The sequence below is a fragment of the Tenrec ecaudatus genome, chromosome 7 (assembly GCF_050624435.1).
Source record: "Tenrec ecaudatus isolate mTenEca1 chromosome 7, mTenEca1.hap1, whole genome shotgun sequence".
NCBI classification, from domain to species: domain Eukaryota; kingdom Metazoa; phylum Chordata; class Mammalia; order Afrosoricida; family Tenrecidae; genus Tenrec; species Tenrec ecaudatus.
Genome location: NC_134536.1, coordinates 76,221,827 through 76,244,543, shown reverse-complemented (window position 1 = coordinate 76,244,543; position 22,717 = coordinate 76,221,827). Strand labels below are relative to the sequence as shown.

The window sequence follows — 22,717 nt, the reverse complement described above, 5'->3', positions numbered from 1 at the left end:
CATCAAGGGCACTGCAGGCAAGTCTCCGAGGGCAAGCCTGCTCTCTCTCTAGACTGGCCAGGGGACACCAGCAATTTACTTTCAAATGCTCAGGGCAAAGCTTTACATTGCTGATTACTGCTCCTGTGTATGGATGCTCAAAAGAGATTTAGGGATTCCACTGCAAATCATAAAACCGAAACCCCAAACTCACTGCTTCTCAAAGGCATTTGTACTTGCTGACTTTAAAGATTGCTTAGCGGTAGAGCCACTACGTTGTGCTACTCCCCACTGTCGTAGAGCGACCCCATAAAGGGGTCCCAGGCTGTAAATCGTTGGCAGAGAAGACAGCCTCTACTTTCTTCCTTTGAACGACGACTGGGTTTCAACTGACAGCCTTGTGGTTAGCAGCCTAAGGCTTACCCGGCAGCACCACTGGGACTCCCTCCTTGTGGAAATAAGCCCCCGCACATACTTTCCCATGAGAATGGCTTATATCACTCACACTCAATGAAGTTTTCCCCTTTGTACCATGATGACACTGGTGGATGAAGTTTTTCCCTTTGCACCATGATGACACTGGTGAAATTCCTCAGTCCACAGTGTCTAACTATGCTTACTGATTGCCTGTGGCCCTTCCTGGGAGGTACCGGGATCATTGTAAGGTGGTGATGTGTACTGAGCTGTGGCGTGCCAGCCAGCTGCACCCCAGGCTGAGCAGAGCTGCTCAAATAAACGAGCCATGAATGTACCTACACATTTTGAAATAGCCCCTTAAGCGTAAGTCTGGAGTTTCAAGTCCACCCAGAAGTGCCTTAGATGAAAAGCCGGATGAGCCACTTCTGAATAGTCAGGCAGTAAAAATGTGATACGACACCGCTCTCCTACTTGGGGGTCGCCATGAGACAAAATTGATTCAATGGAAACTCTTGTAAAATTCCTTATGTTGAAGACTTTCCTGATTTTAGAATGTTCTCTGAGGAAGTCTGGCTTCTGCGTTAGGTCTCTTTTGATGATGATGTTTAGGAAGTTTAAGGAGCTTGGCTTGCCTTCTCTCCTCTTTGTTTCCCAAATAATGGCAGGGCAGTGCCCTAAGTTGGAAGTTTGGTGTGCTAATTTGCTACAAGTCATAGATGCCAAAGGAATTGTTGGCAAGCATGTGTTTGTTCCCATCCTAATTTAGAAATGGTTTCATTGTGGTCTTTGGTTTGCATCTTTTTAGGTTTCAGATTATTGACTTCAAAAATGGGTCTGTAGCCTTCCGATGGTGGTCTGCGGCCACATGTGCCTAAGGATGTACAGGTTGCGATCATCTGTAGATTTATATCAGAGAGCTAAGTAGGCAGCTACTTCCAAATACAATAATGACTTGTTGATTAGTAGGCCTTTATTTCTTGCCAAATGTCAGGGTATTTGTTTCTGCTTCTAAGGATTTCTAACATATTGGTTCCAAAATATTTAGAATCCTGTGCCAAGTGTTGTTTTAAATATCTAGCATGCTGTTTTCTTTAAGCGCGAGTGTTTTAGGCCCAGCTGAGTGATCCTGTGAAATTGTGCGGCATCAGAATTGTTTCAGAGCGGAGCCCTCGGTTCTCTGCCAAGTTTTAGTTTACAGCTGCTCTTTCCCTGCCGAGATCTATTCACTGTCGATCGATGTCTCGATGCATTTTCACTGATCCCGTCTTAAGCATAACGATGGGAATCGTGGCACTCTATTTGGAAAATGAGTAAGGAAGCGTTTTCAGGTAATGATTTCATTATATTCATCTTTTCCATCACAAACAGGTTTTCAAAATGTATTTAGCCTTTGCCTTGGTAATAAAGGGGGAGAAAAGTTACAAATAAATTTTCTAAGGCACCGTGATCATTGTAAGGTGGTGATGTGTACTGAGCTGTGGCGTGCCAGCCAGCTGCACCCCAGGCTGCAGACGGGGCTAAGGGAAACTCTGTGGGCCCCTGAGGAGCCCCTTGACATCTGTGGAGAAGACGGCCGGCTGCAGGGATGATCAGGACAGGAGAGACGACATCAGTCATACTCATGATATCTTTCCTGAGCATTCAGTTTGCATCCTGTATTTATGGCATCCATGTAGATGGGAAGACATAGAGCTTCACCAAGGAACATTGAAAGGACATAATAAGAAGAACTTGAGATTGAGTCTGACACAAAGTTTTACAATGGCTATGGTCAACAATTTCACCAAAAAGGAACAGAAAATAAAACTATTACTAATACAAAATAGGCATTCATAAATTTACTACAATGATCTCATATACTCCTTGAACATGGTTTATATAACTGCATTTTACATTCAGTTTACATTGGTTTTTGTGTATTTCCCATGATCGTCTTATGGTGTGTAATCTCCCAGGTCTAATAATAAACTACTATGATTACATGAGGATAGCAAACCGATCTGTATTGGGAGGAGTAAGGCTAGGACACTCCTTACAGACAAGGATGGCAATGCTGCCTCTGACATACTTTGGACATGTCAGGAGAGACCAGCTCTTGAAGAAGGACATCATATTTGGTAACACAGAAGGGCAGTGAAGAAGAAGAATGGAGTCAGGCACAGGAACGACTGTGAGGATGGCTCAGGACTGTGCAGTGTTTTGCTCTGTTGTGTATGCAGTCGCTATGGGTTGAAGCCGACAATAGCACTTGACAACAACAGCAACTATAGTTTAGTTGCCCTGTATATGGACTGGTTACGGACATCCCTTGTTTCCTAGTCAACGCTTGGTTAGTTTTCTTTTGTTTATGGATGGAGCATGAGGACTTGTAGGCAGACATGGTAACTTCTGGTATCTCTGGTGAGTCATCCTGATCTAGTGAATCCCGTGATGAATATACACAAGGCCGTGCTCACAGTGAGAACCTGCCCCAGTCCCATTCATGTAATGCCAAGTTGTAGGACTCAGCACCTTAGACACACACACACACACACACACACACTCTAGGCACATACAGAAAAAACTCTATATGGAGAGGAATCCACACTGGAGGACAGGGACCCCAGACATGGACCAATATACAGATACAGATGGACAGGACCACAAGCACAAACTTACAAAGAGATGCATTGGTAGAAGAGAGATGGGCATGAACCAAGACCATCCAGAGCAGAGGGATAGAATAAGAACAGTGGTAAGCAAGAAGCTCGTGAGAGAGTGGGACTTGGGAGATCACCGTCCACTGTGCGCATAGTACAGAGCCATCCCAATCCCTCTGCCAGTGCCCAAGCGATGAGAAGAGAAGGGGCGGTCACTCAGGCCTATGGAAAGTCAGGCGGTTGACTTGGTCGCTTTCCTTTGCAGTATTCAAGATATGCTGACGGGCCAGAGGCTCTGCCACTCCGAGTCCCACAACGATAGTGTTCTGGCAGCGCTGAATCAGCAGAGAAGCGATGGCATCCTCTGCGACGTCACCCTGGTCGCCGAGGAACAGAAATTCCACGCGCACAAGGCCGTCCTAGCAGCCTGCAGCGACTACTTCAGGGTGAGTCGTGGTAGCTTGTGACTCTTAAGATAGCAGTGAACCAAGAGTGGCAAGGCTTCCTGAGCTTGACCAGAGGCCAGGGAGGTGGAGTCCCCAGAATTGTGAGTGTTGGAATGCCATGTTTCTCATCTTGGGCAGAATGGGATGTGAGACCCTCCCTGTTTGGAACCTCCCCGAGCTGCATTTTTGGGTGTCCCTCAATGGAGAGCAAACCCCTCCTTTGCATTTTCGGATGTCCCTCAATGGAGAGCAAGCCCCTCCTTTGCAGCTGAGCCAAGGGGCACGCGACTCTTCTACAACCACAGGAAATATAGCCTTGCAGTGCTCCATAGCGGTGTGTAGGTTGGGGACGAGTGTTTCTGGAGACGATAGAAACAGCTTACAAAAGAGCCAGTCCATGGAGACCCCATGTGTGACAGAGTAAAATGACCCCATAAGGTGTTCTTGGCTCTCATGATTATAGAAGCAGATTGTCACGATGAGTTTCTTCTGCGGTGCTGCTGTTTAGGTTTGAACCACCAACCTTTAAGGCATCTGTAAATCTATATACTATTTCTGACATGTACTTGCCCACACATGCTATTTAGTTAACCCTTTCTCCTTGTACCCCAAACATGAACATGTCATTGCATCTTTGTGGACCTTTGTGTTTGGTTTATGGTGTCTTTGTGGTTGAATAAGACACAGTGTTGTCTTGTCTCTAGAACTTTGGGGTTTGATTTCTTGCAGCTAATTTTACAAGGTCTTATCCTTGCATTTTGAAGGTGCAAATTATGGCTAAAGTTAATTAATTGAATTTACATAGCATTGACTATAATTCAAGTGATGGACAGAGAACTTCTGATGCATCTCTCATTTAACATAACCAAGGCATATGGCATTAAAATAACCTCTTCATAATAAGGAAACTGAGTCTCAAAGCTTGAATAGTTTTTCTGAAACCACAGGTGTATATGTGTGAAGTCTAGAATTGAATTCCAAGTCTGATACTTTACCAAAATGCTAGTCTTCTTCTACAAGCATATAAGACTCTTGATCCAAAGTGTAATGGTTCCAGTTTTTCATAGTTACTACTGTTTTCATTTTATTTTTTAATTGAGAGTTAGTACATATATTGCATCATTCCATAGTTCAATCACATCAAGCAGTATTGTACAATTGCTACCACGGTTTCCAAACATTCTTTTTCTTCCTTGACTCCCTGACACCAGCTCCCTTTTATCCCCCACCTCCCACCACTGCCCCCCCACAAATAACCCTTATTCTAAGTTGTGTTTTGTTTTGATATTGTATGTTTTTCTGCATATGAAACCCAGGCTAGGTAAACCTATGTAGACAACAGTTAATAGTTGTCAGAGTTTCAGAGGAACATGGCAGGAGAAATGGACAGCTAACAAATAGCAAGAAGAAGAAATAGTCTAGAGTTGAGAGTGGTGATGCTTGCCAACTCCTATGAATGTGACTGACTGGTGAACTATATTTTGTGTGCACTGTACGCTGATGAAATGGTTGGAGATTAATTAATTAATCTTTGGAAAAGAAAACAAGTAAAACAATCTTTGAAAGTTATTTGCTAGAATCTTTTGAAATAATAATTTCTGAGTACACATTAATTTAATTCTTAAGTAAATTCTTTTTTGGTGTTGTTTTAGTCCACTAGTCATTAGATAATAACTGTAGAATGAAATAGTGTAAAATAGCGAAAAAATTTGGAATATAAATATAAGTATAAAATTATGGATTAAAAAAATTCTCCGCAAAGCCTAAAAATTGTACTAAAATTTAATGAGATCTTTGAACAATGTATTAGTTTTATTTGGATATTTCCAATAATAAGCTTAATTTTGATATTTAAGGAAAACTATTAACTCTGCTCAGTTGCCAGAGAGCATTTTCAGAGAGTATTCAAAGATGCCAATTCACAAAAGAAAGTCTTTGTTTAAAAAGTCTTTTAAAAGTGAGAAGTGGGGGAAGGGAGACTCCGGATAGGGCAAGATATGACAAAATAACAATCTGTGGATTATCAAGGGCTCATGAGGGAGGGGGGAGAGAGGAGGGAGGGGAAAAAAAAGAGGACCTGATGCAGAGGGCTTAAGTGGAGAGCAAATGCTTTGAGAGTGATTGGGGCAAAGAATGTACGGATGTGCTTTATACAATTGATGTATGTATACGTATGGATTGTGATAAGAGTTGTATGAGCCCCTAATAAAATGTTTTAAAAAAAAGTGAGAAACCTAATAACATAAGGGAAATAAAGGTAATCATTTTAAATGTCTGTTTCTAAAATAAAAAGTAAGAATTTAATTCTAAACCACCAAGTTGAGAGCAGAAAATCTGTAAGTGACCTTTCCGTTCCATTAGTGTAATGATACACTTTATTCGCCTCACACTGTCAGGCAGTGATCTTCCCGAAAGCTTACATTATTCAGGAGGTTTTGAAACAAATATATTTGGGGTTTTGTGCTTATTATATAATTGGCGCTTCACTTCGCTCTTAATCTCTCCCCGTTGGGTTCTGCATGTGCTGTTTGGAAATGGTCTGATTTTATACAAGTGTGCACGTGTGAGAGAGAGTGCAGGCACGCACACATATTTCCTTTGTTCGCACCTGACCCTGTTATGGCTGCTGTTGTTTTCCTCGCTTTGAGTTGGTTCCAACCCATGGTGACCCCAGGTGTGCACAGTACCACCATTCCTAGGGGTGTTTCATTGCTCCTCCAGCAATGGGCCCCATATTCTGGTAGGTTATGCATACATAGGGAGTACCTCCTTTATGAATCCTATGTTATAAAGTCAGTGAAGTACGCATTATTGTTTTCATTTTGGAGATGAAGCTGTAGTGCGGTATATTTAAATGACTTGCCCAATGTCTGCCAGATGTTAAGTAGAAGAGCTGAATTTCATACATCTGTTGCTCAGAGACAAAGTTGTACTTCGTTAAATCATGAAGCCTGTTGGATTCACATGGTCACTTTAACTTCAGACATTGCTTGTGAGGTGAAAAGTAAGCGACTAGTATACAGACTGCTCAGAAGGAACACCAAAGCTATTTGGAATGGTTGTCACGTCCCGGTCTTTCTAGGCGCTGTGCTGAGGGCCGGAGTCTCCGTGTTCGACGTACTGTAGACTGAGTCCTCCAGACGATTCTTTTATGATATCATACTAGTGGAGATTTTTGTCTTGTGCCTTTTATCTTTGATTGGCTTTTGCTGAATGGAAAACCGCCCTAAAGCATAGAGACTGGAAAGTTATTCTTGTCTGACCAGCTCAGCTAGTCAGCGTTGAATTCGGTCTTACACCAGCAGTTAACTGAAGGATTGGCAGGGGGCTGGGTGATTTAAACTGGCCTTATTCGCATGTCTGTTGTCTTGGAAAATAGTTGAAATGGATCCATTTGTTTCTTATTATCCAACAAGCTAGCCTCGGCTTCTTCACGTGCAGCAAAAGAGCAAAACTTCACGCACAATGGTTTTCAAACCTCTACTTCGGTGACATTTACTAATGTTTCGCTGGCTCAGTACGTCACAGGAACAAGCCTAAAGTTGACATGGAAGTCAACTCACTGGTACCAAAGGGAATGCATACAGTAAGGTGGCCATTTTTGCAACTTGTCAAGAACTGTGAAGAATAGATTTCATCTTCTCTCCAACCTACCAGTTAGCCTGCCATAGTTTCATGGATGCCGGTGGAAGGCATGAGACTCGGGGCAGACACAAAGGACAGTTTCTTACTGACGGCAATAGCAGTAGCAGAGCCTCAGCAGTTTTGCACCTGCTACTTGAGTGTGTTCTACCAGTAGACATGAAGAGAGCCAGAGGCACCTGGATAGGGTGGGTTGCATTATAGAAAAGAGAGCGTAAGTTTCGGGAAACAGAATCATTTCTAATGGGCAGTAAACCTATTCTTGAGGAAGACATTATCTTTAGTATACTGTACAGTAAGCACGTCTGCCCTTTGCTAGAAAAAAAGAAATTTAGTCTTTCGGGACTATCGGCAAGCCTGCCCAAGGCTTCTGAGGGCAGAACTAGCCTTGCCTTGTGATGTCGTTTTCCATAGAAGCATCCTTGAATAGAGAATTAAGAACAAAGGGCAATCAGGGCCATGCTTATAATAAAAGGTGAGTCGAAAGTGTTGCTGCTAGAATTCTAGTTCATACATGCCTAGGCTTACTCCCAGTAAAGTGAGCCGCTCTGCTATGTTCTCTCGGCACTTCGTTTGCCTTAATCTTGTGCCAACTGAATCAGTGACTTCCAAGGGGATCTGCCTAGCTAATAAAAGTCGCGCGGCGGGTGGGGTGGGGCAGTTCCGAGATTATGTTGTCCGCTTTGTGGGATTTCAAATGGTGAATCTTGATACATGTTCCTGAGAGACACAAAGCAATCACTGGGGCTTATGAGGAGAATATTGAAAACTGCATTGGCGAGAACAAGGCCAGGAAAGTTGGGCTGAGGCATATTGTTCCCATATGACAATGCCCCGTGTGTTTTTGAGGCTGACAAGGGCTTTCTGAAGAGAATGTCAATGGGGAATCTTAGCCTCTCTACTCAACAACCCTGCTCTTTCTGCTGCAGACTTATTTTTGTTCCTCAAGCTCAAAGAACACATAAAAAAAAAAACATGATTTGAGTCCCTCGAGGATACCACGTTTGCTATTTTGACGTGATGTGAATGGAAGAGTCTTAGAAGCCTTTTGGAAAGAGTTAACGAGATGGAAACTCTGCCTTCAGAAGTGTGAAGACCCAGCCAGAGGAGATGTCAAGAAACAGTAGCTTCATGTTTTGTTTAATAAAGGTTCCTATGCTTTAGGTTTTGACTCACCTGAGGGAAAGAGAAATTATATGTAAGTTGCAGAAGTACAAGAGGCAAATAGAGAACTGTCAGTCTCCCAATATAATTTCCAAATCTATATTTGAACCCTGGTGCTGGTGAAGAACGTTGAAAGCATCATGGACTGCCAAAAGAACAAACACATTTCTTGTGCAAGAAGCACAACCAGAATTCTTCTTCGAGGCAAGGATGGTGAGACTTTTCTCATGTACTTCGAACATGTTCTCAGGAGAGACCAGTCCCTGGAGAAGGACATCAGGTTTGGTAAAGTGGAGCGGCAGTAAAAGAGTGGAAGATCTTTGGACAAGATGGACGGACACAGTGGCTGCAACAATGGGCTCAAATCTAAGAGCAATTGTGAGGATGGCAGAGGATCAGCAGTGCTTCTTTCTGTTTCACACGGGTCGCTACGAGTCAGACCGACTTGCCAGTACCTGACTAACACACACGCACACACCTGTCTTAGCTCTTACTTTGTACCTGTCTGAAAACAGGATCCTGTCGGGAATTTCTTACAACACTTTTAATATTGCCTTGTATTTAGTAGGGGCTCAGTGAATAGTTATTTAACGAGTCAAGTACTATTTTAATTTTCCTGAATTATATATATATTTCAATTATTAATATCCTAAATATTAAAACCAGGAAAATTATTTATGAACATTTATTTCTAGAGTACTTTGTTCAGGGTAAGTCAATATTTTGATATAAATTAGATCTTTGTACTTTTTACTCTCGTATTATCTGGCAGATTGTTTTGAAGACAAGCTATGTTCTGACTCAGGAAAGCTAGAAGTATTAAGAGTAAGGATAAGTTTCAAATGTTGCTATAAAATGCTGCTTTATATTAGTCTGGAAGTTAATATCAGTCATTCTTTCTTAAGCTATGAATAAGGCTCCAGTTGAGCACTAAGTATCGTGGCTTCTTAGAAAACGGGACATCCCCGCACAGACGGGACACTAGGAAGGGACAAGCCATCTAGAGCACAGTACAGCACTGAAGAAACACGCAACTCTCCTCTAGTTCTTTATGCTTCCTCTACCCCCACTATCATGACCCCAGCTCTACTGTTCAAATATGGCTTGACCAGAGCATGTACACTGGTGCAGATAAGGGCTATTGACACACAGAATTCAAGACAGAAAATAATAATAATTTATAATTTATCAAGGGTTCAAGAGGGTGGGAGGGTGGGGGAAGGAGGGTAAAAGAGGAGCTGATACCAAGGGCTCAAATAGAAAGTAAATGTTTAGAAAATAATGATGGCAACATATGTACAAATGTGCTTGGCACAATGATGTATGGATTGTTATAAGAGCTGTAAGAGTCCTCAATAAAGTCATCTTTTAAAAGAAAAGAACATGGAAATACACATATATTGGCCAAGTAGTAGTGATTTTAGAAAATTGGGCTTAATTCCAACAGTATAAACACAAGATGGATTTAGTCAAATGTTGATTGAATTAGACTTATTTTCTAAGAGGGACAAAAGCAAGGAATAAGCTTAGGAGTCAGACCTGGGTTCACTGCAGGAACAGGGCCTCTATCTGTTGTTTCTCATGGTGACTGGAAAGGACTAGGTGTCATTTTAATGAATGATTGTTGGGTTAATGATTCTCTTTCCTATCTATGAGCACCGGTAAGTCATGAGCCTATGTTTTCTCACTTGTGATTGCTGATAATGAATCCTATCTATCAGGATGGGTTGCTATAGAGATTTAGATGAGATAGAGTGTATTAAGTACTAAGTGCAGCTTCTGACACACAATAGACCTTTCATAAGTGTTAGCAGTTTCACTTTTTGGAGTGGCTTGCGATTCCTGTCGTACTAAGCCTGGACCCTGGTGTGAAGAGTAGATAGTTCATGTTAGGTTCAGTTGGTTGCACCTGATCAGAAGAACTGCTTGGTTCCATCCTTTCCCTTCTGCTTGTTTTCTGAGTCTGATGCCTCCTTTTCTCTTGCTTAGAACCTTCCAGTAGCCTCTGGTTGTCTCCTTTCAATGTTACCATGCGGACTATTGTGTATGTTCACTCCCCTGCTCAGGTCCTCCAGAGCCCCTCAGTAGTTGTCTCCAGACTCCCGCAGTGTATCTTCATACTATTTCACTATTACTCACCTCCCACTTTGTTCCCCCTTCTGCTCCTCTGACCTTGTAGCCACGATGTCCTTCAAACACACTCTTTCCAACCTTGGGCCTTTCCACTCTGCAGCCTTGCTCATGGCCTCTCCTTCCACCTCTGACTCTCTACTCACCTCTCTACTCGCGTTCTTCTTCTGTGATTTATTGCCATAGACAAGTGTTCTTTCACAAAGACCCTGACCATTCTCTGTCACCTCCCCAAGTTCTTATGCCATATATGTAGTTCTACTTTTATAAGATCTTGGAACTTTCTATTTGTACCTGCAAAAAAATTATGGATTATGGATTGTGTTAGTCCATGTTGACTAGAGAAACAAATTCATAGACTCTCATATGAATATAAGACAGAGCTTTATATAAAAGAGCAATTGTATATTGAGAAAACATCCCTTTCAAGATCAAGTCCATAAGTTTGACATTGGACCATATGTCTGATACTAGTCCATAAATTCTCTTTAGATGCACGCAGCATATGCAATGGTGCTGAATGGAGAACTGTCTCTTTGGGTTTCCCAGACGGTAACTCTTCATTGAAGTAGAAAGCCCCATCTTTATCCCTTGGAGCTGGCTTGTGGTTTTGAAAAACAGACTTTGTGACTAGCAGCCTAACTCGTAACCGCTGTGTCCCTAGGACTCCATAATTGGGATGGTATATCAAAATACCCTTGAACAAAATATGGAAGACTTTGTCCTACATGCTTTAGCCATGTTGTCAGGAGAGACGAGTCCCTGGAGAAGGACACCATGCTGGGAAAAGGGGAGGGCATCAAACAAGAGGAAGGCCCACACGAACACGCATGGACACAGTGGCTAGAGCAGTGTACTCGGGCATCGGAACAATGGTGAGGGTGGCGCCAGGCCGTGCAGTGTGTCCTTCTGCTGTGCACAGGGTCACGAGGGGTGTAGCCAACTGTATGGCCCCTTACAGCAACAACAAAAATGGATGCCGAAGCACTGAGCCAGAGTTGGCGGGAGAGATCGGGGACCTGCTATCTCGAGTGTGAGAGACAGAAGCAGGGCTGAGTCAGCCTTTCATTTACTTTCCACCTGCAGCCCAGTGAGCGAGAGGACAGTTGGTTACCGGGCCCTCCTCTGGGTGCTCTGGCTGTGGGCCTCCCTGTGGTGTCTGGACACAGTTGTGTAACGTTTCTTCCCCCAGTTTGTCTCTCCCTGAACACCTACGTTCTTTTGGCTGGCCAAGGAAGCAGTTGTCTTAAATGTCTAACATAATTTCATGTATGTGTTAGTAAAGTGATTCAAATATGACATTTTGAAAAGCTAAATATTTGTACATCTTTTCCCTTTGAGCCACCATGTATTTCCATCTATGAAATGTTTAGCTTCAAAAGAAAGGAATAAAGCTCATGATAAAAAAAGCGATCTGTATGCCACATACTTTTCTAATCCCTCTCTCCAATCACTGTTTGGTTAGTAGAGCATTAAAAACAATGGCCGTGGAGTCTGTTCTGACTGTTTCAGCGTCCACTGTGCTTCACAGGGTTTCGTTGACTGACCTTTTGGAAGTCAGTCTCCAGTCTTTTTCCCAAACTACTGATTTTTAGTAAACAGTGAAGCTCTTAACTATGTGTGCCAATCATTGTGCTCCAAAACAACACAAAAGACTATTAGATAAATATACACTATGTAAGTAGAAATAATTTTGTCATTTCATAAAAACTTGTCAATACCTACTATTTTCTAGACATTTTAATGTAATGTCTAGTGGGAGAGAAAACATATGTGACAAATAAGTGTAAGAGTATAATAGGGATTATGGATTTAGAAAGATCTTTGGGGTCTTGAAACCTCATATTTATCCCTCTTTTCCCCTCTGACACTGTCAACCAATAACAACCAAAATAATAATGACTGCCATTATTCTTAATGATGCCACAGAGAAGACTATGAGGGCCGATCCCACCAAGAAACATGACACCCCCTCATTGACCCACAGTGCTGCAGGAGACAGCACTGGAGACACGGTGCAGGAATTGCTCCCAATCAAACCACCCTACGCACCCCATCCCCCACCCCTCTCTCCACACCAGAGCGAAACACGAAGGGAGCGTGACAGAGCATCAAAGGGAGCAAAACAATGAAGTCCCCAAGCAATCCCGAAAATAGACTTCAGAGTCGGAGGGCAGGGCTCGGCACCTCATCAGACTTGATCGGAAAACACACATAAGGGTCAGCAGACAGACCTAGAACTATTTATAGGCCCTTTTTGTTCTCTTCTTCATGTCTGTCTATATAAGATAGGCAAGATAAAAAATCTCAAGGAAAAAACAATAATCCCGAAAACAAGATAAATAATCCCGAGGAGAAAACGTCAGTTCCAGGGGGACAAGGGAGCGAGAGGGGACAGGGATGGGGGCACCAACAAACTCAGGGACAAAGGAGTAACAAGAGATCTAAAATCAATGGCAAGGAGGGCCTAGAATGCCTGGTGGGGTTTGATCAAGTATAATGTAGCCAAGAGGAATTATTGAGAGCCAAATGAAGGTTGCACATTATAGTTGGATAGGAGAAAAGTACAAGAACCTAGAGGAAAGAACTAGGAGGCAAAAGACATTTAAAGAGGTATAAATAACAGCAGAATTTAGGCTACAATATAGCTGTTTAGTGCAATTTTGTCATTCCCCCCACTCAAAGTAAAGCTGTTTCTTATCTATCCCTCTCTGCTAGTCTCTTGTAGCAGCCCAGGGACGGTTGGTCTCCTACATACAAAAAAAGAGGAAGGTATAAATATAGGCCTGTATATGCTTAAATATATTAACATCTAATGATAGGGATATAGGTCTATGCACATGTACTTCTCTGGGCAGTATCAAGGGAGCAGACAGACAATGCGTGGACACTTTGTTCTAATAACCTGGCATTCTGTGGTGCTCACCTTCCCAACATGATCCCTAGAGTCAAATGAGGGCATAAGCGAATGTGGTTATTAGACCATATAGCATCTGGGGTCTGAAAGGCTCAAAGGTAAACAAGTGGCCATCTAGTTGGGAAGCAACAAATCCCACATGGAAGAAGCACACCAGCCTGTGTGATCAAGAGGTATCAGCAGGATCAGGTATCAGGCATCAGAAGACTCAAAACAAATAATCATATCGATGCAAATGAGGGGGGTTGGAGCGAAGACCCAAAGCCAATCTGTAGGCAATTGTACATCCCCTCACAGAAGGGTCACAGGAAGAGACGAGCCAGCCAGGGTGCAGTATAGCAATGACGAAACACACAAAATTCCACAAGTTCCTTAATTCTTCCTCCCCTCCAATTATTGTGACCCCAGTTCTACCTTACAAATCCGGCTAGACCAGAACATGTACACAGGTACACATAAGAACTCTTGACACATGGAATCCAGACAGATACACCCCTCAGGAATAATAATTGGAGTAGTGATACCATGAGGGTAGGGGGAAGGCCAGAGAGAAGGGGGAGAAATGGGAGAACTGATCACATGATTGAAGTCTGTGTTAGTCTGGATTGACTACAGAAACAAATTCATAATCACTCACATGCGTATACGAAAGAGCTTTATGTATAAGAGCAATGGAATATTTAGGAAACATCCCAGCCCAGGCCAGATCAAGTCCATAAGTCCAATATTAGGCAGTATGTCTGATACCAATCAGTAAATTCCTCTTGGGACTCATGAAACACATGCAGTGATGCTGAATGCAGGCAGGTCACAGGCCAGTGGATGGAAAGTCTTGTGACTCCACTGGCAGTGGAAGCATCTAAGTGCTGTCAGGGGTCTCCACATGGCTCCTTCAGCTCCAGGGCTTGGGGTGCATCAGTGTAGTTCCACCAGGCTCATTGTCAGTGATGTCTTGCAGGGTGTGAGAATGTGTCCCACCTCCAGCAAGCTATTTGTCTCCAAATGAAGTCTTAAGTTGTGAACTGCATGACAGGCTAAACTCCACCCCTTCACTCTTAATCCTCTCAAATTGACAAGTGATTATGTAACTCCCGCAATGTCCACTCCCAGGGGGACAAACAACAGCAGCGTGGGTGAAGGGAGACAGCGGATGGTGTGGGGTATGAAAATAATAATTTATAATTTATCAAGGGTTGACAAGGCAGGGAGGGTAGGAGTGGACGAGAAAATAGAGGAGCTGATACCAATGGCTCAAGTAGAAAGAAAATATTTTGAAAATGATGATGGCAACATATGTACAAATGTGCTTGATACAATTGTTGTATGGATTATTATGAGTTGTTAGAGCTCCCAATAAAATTATTTATTAAAAAGCAAACAAACGAAAAACTACCATTAGGGGAACATTAACTGTGCTCCAGGTACTGACTCGAATGATTTTTCCGTGTCATTTCACTTACTTCCCTAAGGAAACCCTTTTAAAGTAAGCATTATTCTTATCATCTCCATTTTTAAATTAAGGGGAACAATAAAGATTCAGGATGGCGTAATGCACATCAAGGGCCTGATGAGCCTTTCAGAAAGAGCTGATAAAGGCACGAGCGAGCTAGGAGGAGATGTGTGACAGGAAGGATGTGTTATGAGGCGTGGCTTGCAGGCGGTGTAGTGAGTGTGGCACCGGACTTGAGGATGGGGAGAGTGGGATCAGGAGGTGCTCTCACTAGCTCCAGGCCCTGAGATATGGAGACCCTCCATTGGAGTTTAGAGGGGGCATTAGGGGCATTGGTGCCTCAGTGGAGAAGACCCAGCTTCTGTTCTCAGCCCGTGCACTTCTTGTGCAGCTGTTGCTTCTCTGTCCGTGGAAGCTCGCCTGTGGCTATGAGTTAAACTGGCTTCAGAGGAGTTTCCAGACTCAGACGAACTACAAAATAAAGCCTGATGATCTACTTGTGAAAGTTGGCCAGCGATAACCCCATGGCTCCAGAAAGCCTGACCCACACCTGGTCATGGGTCTGGCGTTGGACTGGGCAGCCTTTCAGTCCTTTGTACATGGGACTGCCGGGAGTCCGGGGTCCAACTCGATTGCAGCTAACAACAGGAAACACGTGGGTCACAGGCATTTTGAAGGAGACTGGGCCATTGGGGAAGCTTGTAAGGAAAGCTGAGGATGAATGAAGTTATTGCTTCAATGATCTCCTTGATGGGAAAGAGAAGCCCGGTCGCATGGCGTCTTAGCACTCAGCTGCAAACTGAAAGGTCGACAGAATCTGCCAGCTGTTCTATGGGAGAAATAGGGGGCAGCCCGCTTCCATAATGATTTCCAGCCTTGGAAACCCCAGTGGGGCATGCTCCTCTGTCCTCCAGGGCCACTGTGAGTGGGAATCGACTCGATGGCAGTCGAACTGAGTGGATAACCAGTCTTTCCTCTCTTCTCATCCTGGCCATCGGCAACCCCTAACGTAGTGCTTGCTACACCACAAAGTCAAACCCAAACCTACTGCCACCAAGCTGATATCTCACTCGCAGCGACCCGATATAAAGTTTCTGAGACTTTAAATCTTTCTGGTAGCAGACAGCCTCCTATTTCTCCGGAGGAGCTGCTAGTGGTTTTGAACCGCCACCTTTGAGGTTGGCCACCCAACACCATCCCACAGTGCCACACCACAGGCCTTCAATATTTCTTCTGCCTTTTGCAGGTCTGATTGCGACCTTCTCTTGCTATCCCCTCCTCAGCATCCCCCAGGAACACCTTGACTGCTGTATGACGTTCAGCGTCCAAACCTGCTGTCACCTATCTTTTATTCCTAGATCTGAGCATCCCCCAATGCTTACCTTTTTGCTTATAAAGTAAAAAAAAATTTAATTATATGTTGGCCACCAAGGACACTGTGAATATTAAAGGGATTTTTTAGAGTCCGTTTTTGTCTTCCATTCAATTATCCCTGCTAAGCTTTCTGCTACAGCTTTCTTCCGGGCACATTCTGAGTAGCTAATGGGCTTGATGCTGTAATCAAAGTTCTCTCATTTTTTCTGCAGGAATATTGTCGCGTCTGATTAGAACAGTCCTCAAAAATGAAATGTTAGCTCAAAGAGCCTTAACCTAACTTCCTCTTCAGAAGAAAATAAATAACAGTAGAAGTAACAGTAAATTTACTCCAGGTCCTTAAATACATCCGGTGCTTGTTTTTATTTTAGCTCATTGGTGATTTCTGCCAAGATATAAATACCGCCTTCTGTCCAAGTAGAAAAGCATCACTCTGCAGTTTTTAATTGGTACAGTAATGTCATTCAGCTTAACTCTCCTGATGCTCGCTATGTTTCACCGTCAGTATTATGTGGGCATGTCCCTTGGTTGAGCCTCACCATGCCCTATGGAGTCCTGTTATTAGTAAATGGCCATGCAGAAACATGCAGACCCCCATACATTTACACACTGCTGAGTTCTTTTCTCTCCCTGACACCTGTACATCTGTATTTCATAGACTAATCCCAGACGTATCACTGCATTTATAGTATGTTTGGTTGGCATATTACATGGTCAAGTAATCATTTTTTTAATCAAATGAATTCTTTTTGCTAACCTTCCAAAGTCAAAATAAAACTCACTGCCATCCTGTCGATTCCAATTGAGAATGTCCCAATTTTACAGAGTGGAGCTGCCCTGAGGGATTCTGAGACTGTCAGTCTTTACAGGAGTAGGAAGTCTCACCTTTCCCCTGTGGAGCAGCTCATGGATTTGCACTGCTGACTGGGCTAGCAGCCAAGGGCCTGACTCTCTAGGCCACCAGAGCATCTTTTCTTCCCCTCTTTTCTATGTATTTCATGAGTAAATCTTTTTTTTTGCTTATATATATATATCCATGTGTCAAACACATTTGTACATTTCTTACTATCATCACCTTCAAAACATTATCCCTCCACCTGAGCCCCAGGCATCAGCTCCTCATTTTCCCTCCCTCCCCCTCCCTCACAAAACCTTGATAATTCATAATTTTTTTTCATGTCCCAAACTGACCGATGTCTCCCCTCACCCAGTTTTCTGCTGTCTGCTCCCCTGGGAGGGGACTATATGTAGATCACTGTGATCAGTTCCCCCTCTCTCCCCCTGCTTTCTCCCTACTTTCCTGGTATCGCTACTCCTACCACTGGCCCAGAGGGGTTTATCTGTCCTGTTCTGGATTTCCTGTGATTCCAGCTCATCTGTATCTGTGTACATGCTCTGGTCTAGCCAGGTTTTGTAAGGTAGAATTGGGGTCATGATATTGGGGGAAAAGGGGGATAGGGAGCATTAAAGAGCTAGAGAAAAGTTGTATGTTTTGTCAGTACTATACTGCACCCTGACTGGATCATCTTTTCTTTGTGACCCTTCCGTGAGGGGATATCCAGTGTCTACAGTTGGGCTTTGGGTCTCCACTCTGCACTCCCCCTCATTCACATTGATATGATTTTTTTGTTTTGAGTCTTCGATGCCTGATTCCTGATCCCATCGACACCTCCTGATCACGCACAAGCTGGTGTGCTTCTTCCATGTGGACTCTGTTGCTTCTCAGCTAGATGGCCCAGAGCATCTTTTGCTAACCTTCAGTTTTAGGAAATTTGTCAAAAATAACAATGAAAGCATTTACAGGTCACCCTATTTGTGTGGAGTTTAAGAGCTTGACTGGAGAGTAAGTGTCTCATCCTTCAGGATGTTATGAAGATTCCAAAAGAGAAGGACACGTATAATGGGTAGATTAACAAGGGTGTGTGAAATAATGCATGATACTTTAAAAACATATATTTCTTTTTTTTTGTTTGAATGTTGATAGCGAAAACAATACAAAGTTTTGTTTACAGATTATAGTTGTATATCTTGAAATGAGCAACTCTTCTCAATGAAAAATAGGTAAAAATATATCCATTTAGGTGGATTTTAAAATCTTTGTCATATTCTCCCTCTGATGATAAGTTAATTTTGCTCTATGCAAATATAAAATAACTTAACTATTTTTAAATCTTTGTGAAGCTTTTCCTTTTATGTTTATTAGATGTTATTTAATATTGGTGATGATTTTTATTTAACATTTTCAGTACAGTAGCTATAGCTATATCAAGCATAAATATAGTTCTTTATTATACAGCTTCATGTGATTAGAATAAATTAGCTTTATTGTGGATACGAGTCCCAAGAGATACATCTACCTGTCCAGTACCTCAATTCTGTCCAGTACCTCAATTAGGCACCTAATTCCATGCAGTAAGGTTTCCTCTGGACCTAGGGTACAAAATATATCATCATTGCACCTTCTGCTTAGGGGAAATGGTTAAACCTGCAGAGACAGGTGAGATTATGTATGCAGAGTGAAAATAGAGAGCAAGAAAAATGCCTATAGTCAGACCTAAAAGCTACACTCACTGCCATTGAGTCTATTGCAATTCACGGGGACTCTCTCAATCGAGTTTCTGAGACTATGAGTCTTAACCAGAGCAGATAGCCTCCTAAAATTGACCTCAAAGTACAAACCATAAAAAGAGATAAGGAGGGACACTATATAATGCTCAAGGGAATGGTAGACAAATAACCATTAAGTATTGCAAACATATATTCTCTGAATGAGAAACCCGTTGAATATGTCAACCAAACATCCCAAAAGATGAAAAAAGAAATCAGAGCCTCAACAATTATAGTGGATGACTTCAACACACCGCTCTCTGAAAATTATTGGTCTTAGGGAAAGAAACTCAACAAGGAGGCTAGAGATCTAAACACTACAATTTGACCTGATAGATATTTAGAGAACTTTTCATCAATATACAAAACATTCACATTCTTCTCAAGCATACATGGCACATATTCGAAGATAGACCACATGCAGGGCCATAAGGCAAATCTACATAAATTTAAGCACATTGATATCATAGAGAGTTCTCTCTCTGACCACTGTGCCATAGGCTGGAAATCAACAAAAGGAAGACGAAGAAAACAAGAGCAAACAATTGGAGGATGAATAACTCTCTACTACAAAAGGAGTGCGTACTGGCACAGATCAGAGAGGAAATTAGGAAATTTCTAGAAGCCAATGAGAATGAGCACATGACGTACCAAAACTTATGGGACACAGCAAAGGCATTTATCAGAGGAAGTTTCATAGCAGTACATGCACACCTGAGAAAGGAAGAGAGACTCATGATTAATATGCTGGCACAAAATTTACAACAACTAGAACAGATTCAGGGATGTCCAGTGGCTGACAAATGGGCTTTGGGTCTCCACCCTGAACTCCCCACCTCATTCACTATGGCAAGATTTTTTTGTTCTGATGATGCCTGATACCTGATCCCTTCGACACCTCATGATGGCACAGGCTGGTGTGCTTCTTCCATGTGGGCTTTGTTGCTTCTGAGCTAGATGGCCGCTTGTTCACCTTCAAGTCTTTAAGACCCCAGACACTATACCTTTTGATAGCTGGGCAACATCTGCTTTCTTCGCCACATTTGCTTATGCACCCATTTGTCGTCAGCAATTGTATCATGGAGGTGAGCATACAATGATATGATTTTTTGTTCTTTGATGCCTGATAACTGATCCCTTCGGCACCTCATGATCACACAGGCCGGTGTGTTCTTCCATGTGGGCTTTGTTGCTTCTGAGCTAGATGGTCGCTTTTTTACTCTCAAGCTTTTAAGACCCCAGATACTATATCTTTTGATAGCCGGGCACCATCAGCTTTCTTCACAACATTTGCTTATTCACCCACTTTGTCTTCAGCAGTTGTGTCGGGAAGGTGAGCATCACAGAATGCCAATTTAATAGAAGAAAGTATTCTTACATTGAGGGAGTACTTGAATGGAGGCCCAATGTTCTTCTGCTACCTTAATACTAAACTTATAAATATAGGCACATAGATCTATTTCCCCATCCTCATATATAAATATATTTGCATATGTACATGTCTTTGTCTAGACCTCTATATATGCCCTTTGCCTCCTAGCTCTTTCCTCTATCTCCCTTGACTTTCCTCCTATCCCACTATCATGCTCAGTCCCGACCTGGGTTTCAGCAATTCCTCTTGTTTACATTACCCTTGATTATCTCTTAATGCCAATTTGCATTTGGACTTTTGGAAGCCCCTTTGTGTATGCCAGGTGTGAAGCACGAGATGAAAGAGGCTGGATGCTAAATTGAGGGCTCTCTAGGACTGGCTTGCAGAGAAGAGCATTACGTGCTAGTTCTTTGGGGGTTATTTTTAAACTCCAAAGTATTAGGAACCAATGTTTATGGCCTTAGTAATTACTTATTTTGCCTAGAACTAGAAATATGTATTTATTTTCAGTTTCAATGTTTCTTTAATGGTTTTATCTTAAAATTATTTCCCCCCAAGGCTATACTTTAGGGCTACAGATCTTTCAGCTTTGGAGCATGCTATAAGCTCTTCAGGTGCCCAAACGCTTTCACTAAATGAGGACTTGTTGGCCACATTTAATTTACAATCCGGGAGTAGCATGGGCATAATTTTAAATGTTTGAAAAGTTGTTTATGGGATTGAAAAGGATACCACATGGTATTTTCCTTTGTCTTACATTTTGAGAAAGGGGGAGATGGTCTGTGTTAATGCACATAGTTCACTATTTTGAAGAAACTTTGTTTTCCACTGTAAATTCCCTATTTGTTGGAAGCGGAACAGCTATGTTGTCATGCTCTGTGGGCCAGGGAATGGTGCCCCTCGTGCTGGGCACACTTGGAAACCTCACCCCATGACACGTCTAAGGAGGGTTTAAGAAGCGTGGCAGGGACACCGTGATCTAAGTCTTAGTGACTCCACGCAGGGTGGAGGTTGATTTGCATTCCTTGTGAAAGAGCTTTGGTGCCTGTTCCAGGGACTGAAGGCCATTGTCAGGGGAGGAGGGATGGGGGCTCACACACAGACTGCTGTGTCTCAGCTGTTGGGAGGACTTCTTTCAGCCTATCCAGAGGAAGGCAGAATCACCCAGCTGAAATGGTCCCAGCAAACTACTGTTGTTGTTTTTCCCCAACTGAGGGGACAGAGCAGGATTGGACACTGGTTTGGGGTGGGGGTGGGGGTAGCAAAAAAAGGTAAAAGCACAGGAGAATATTGATGGGGCCGTCCGTGTCACACTTTGTGGCTCATTGAAGATGATCACTGAATGAGTGAGAACCAGTAGAAGGATTGGCAGCAGAAGTGTGACGAGATGGAGTGGCGTGAGTAGATGAGCAGATGGCAGATGTTGCAGAAGCAATGGTGTGTGGTTCTGGTCAGAACGATGATGTTATTCATGGAACTTGGTGCTACCTGGTTTTCAAATTATAAAATCCATCTCCGTTCACATTTCCATTTTATCAGACTTGACCAGGTGATGCTGGTGCAGAGACAGAATTCTCGCCTGTCGTTTGAGCGATTGGACTTTGAGTCCTGCCCGATGCACCTCATGCGCAACTGCCTCCATCTGTCAGTGGTGGCTTGTGTGTCCCTGCAGAGTAGAGCAGGTCCCAGGAGAGCTTCCAACATGGGCAGGGCAAAAGGCCTGGGAGTCTACTTCCGAGATCCAGCCCCTGTAAGCTGCGTGGATCACAGAGGTCTGGACCCACTGTGGACAGGGCCACCCCAAGTCAGAGCAGCTAACACCACCACCCAAACTGGACAACGGTCCACTTGATTCTGATTGAAGGGGGCCCTGTAGAACATAAGCGAGCTGCCCCCTATGGTTTTCCAAGGCTGGAACCATTCTGGAAGCAGACTGCCACATTTTGCTCCCTCGGAACGGCTGGTAGGTTTACGCTGCTGACCTTTGTCAGTGAGCTTTGATCACTGGGACACCGGGGCTCCTTAAAACCACCACCAGATCATTTTAATTTCAAGGTCTGTAATCTCCCCGAGTCTGTTTCCTTACCTGTCAGATGGAGGCGGTGACCTTTACAGCAGAGACTGTGAGCAGTACTGAGGTTGAGCCTAAAACACCTTGGACAATGGGTAGCACACAAGGACCAGGGGAATGGAAGGCGCTGTTCTTAAGGCATGATAAGCATATCTAATTGCAGTACTCGTAGCTATATCCCTGTGTCATGTGTGTTACACTTCACCCTACCTTCTTACATTTATCAGAGGAGCATCTGAAATTCGCCTCTCTTCTAAGATGATAGCCAGGGTTCGTTTCCTAGTCTCTTCCCACCACCAGCCTTTATCCACCGAATGGCTAGCCCTGCTTCAGGAAATATGTTTGAAATGGGCTGTCAAATCTTTATAAACATTATAAACATCATCTCATCATTTATAAAAGAAATCTCCTGTAATGTACTTAAGGATGCCCTGTGGTACAGTGGGATATGCACTGGGCTGGTAACCACAAGATCAGCAGTTCAAACCCACCAGCTGTTCCACAGGAAA

The 22,717-nt window shown here is 43.1% G+C and overlaps 1 protein-coding gene across 1 annotated transcript in view; it reads left to right on the top strand.

Moving 5' to 3' along the window:
* The first annotated feature begins 3,307 nt into the window (after nucleotides 1-3,307).
* Nucleotides 3,308-22,717, top strand: part of KLHL32 (kelch like family member 32) — a 172,833-nt gene continuing 153,423 nt past the window's right edge. Inside the window, exon 1 of the mRNA XM_075554015.1 lies at nucleotides 3,308-3,481. Coding sequence (XP_075410130.1) covers nucleotides 3,311-3,481 — 171 coding nt within the window. The 5' untranslated portion in view covers nucleotides 3,308-3,310. The remainder of the gene's footprint in view (nucleotides 3,482-22,717) is intronic.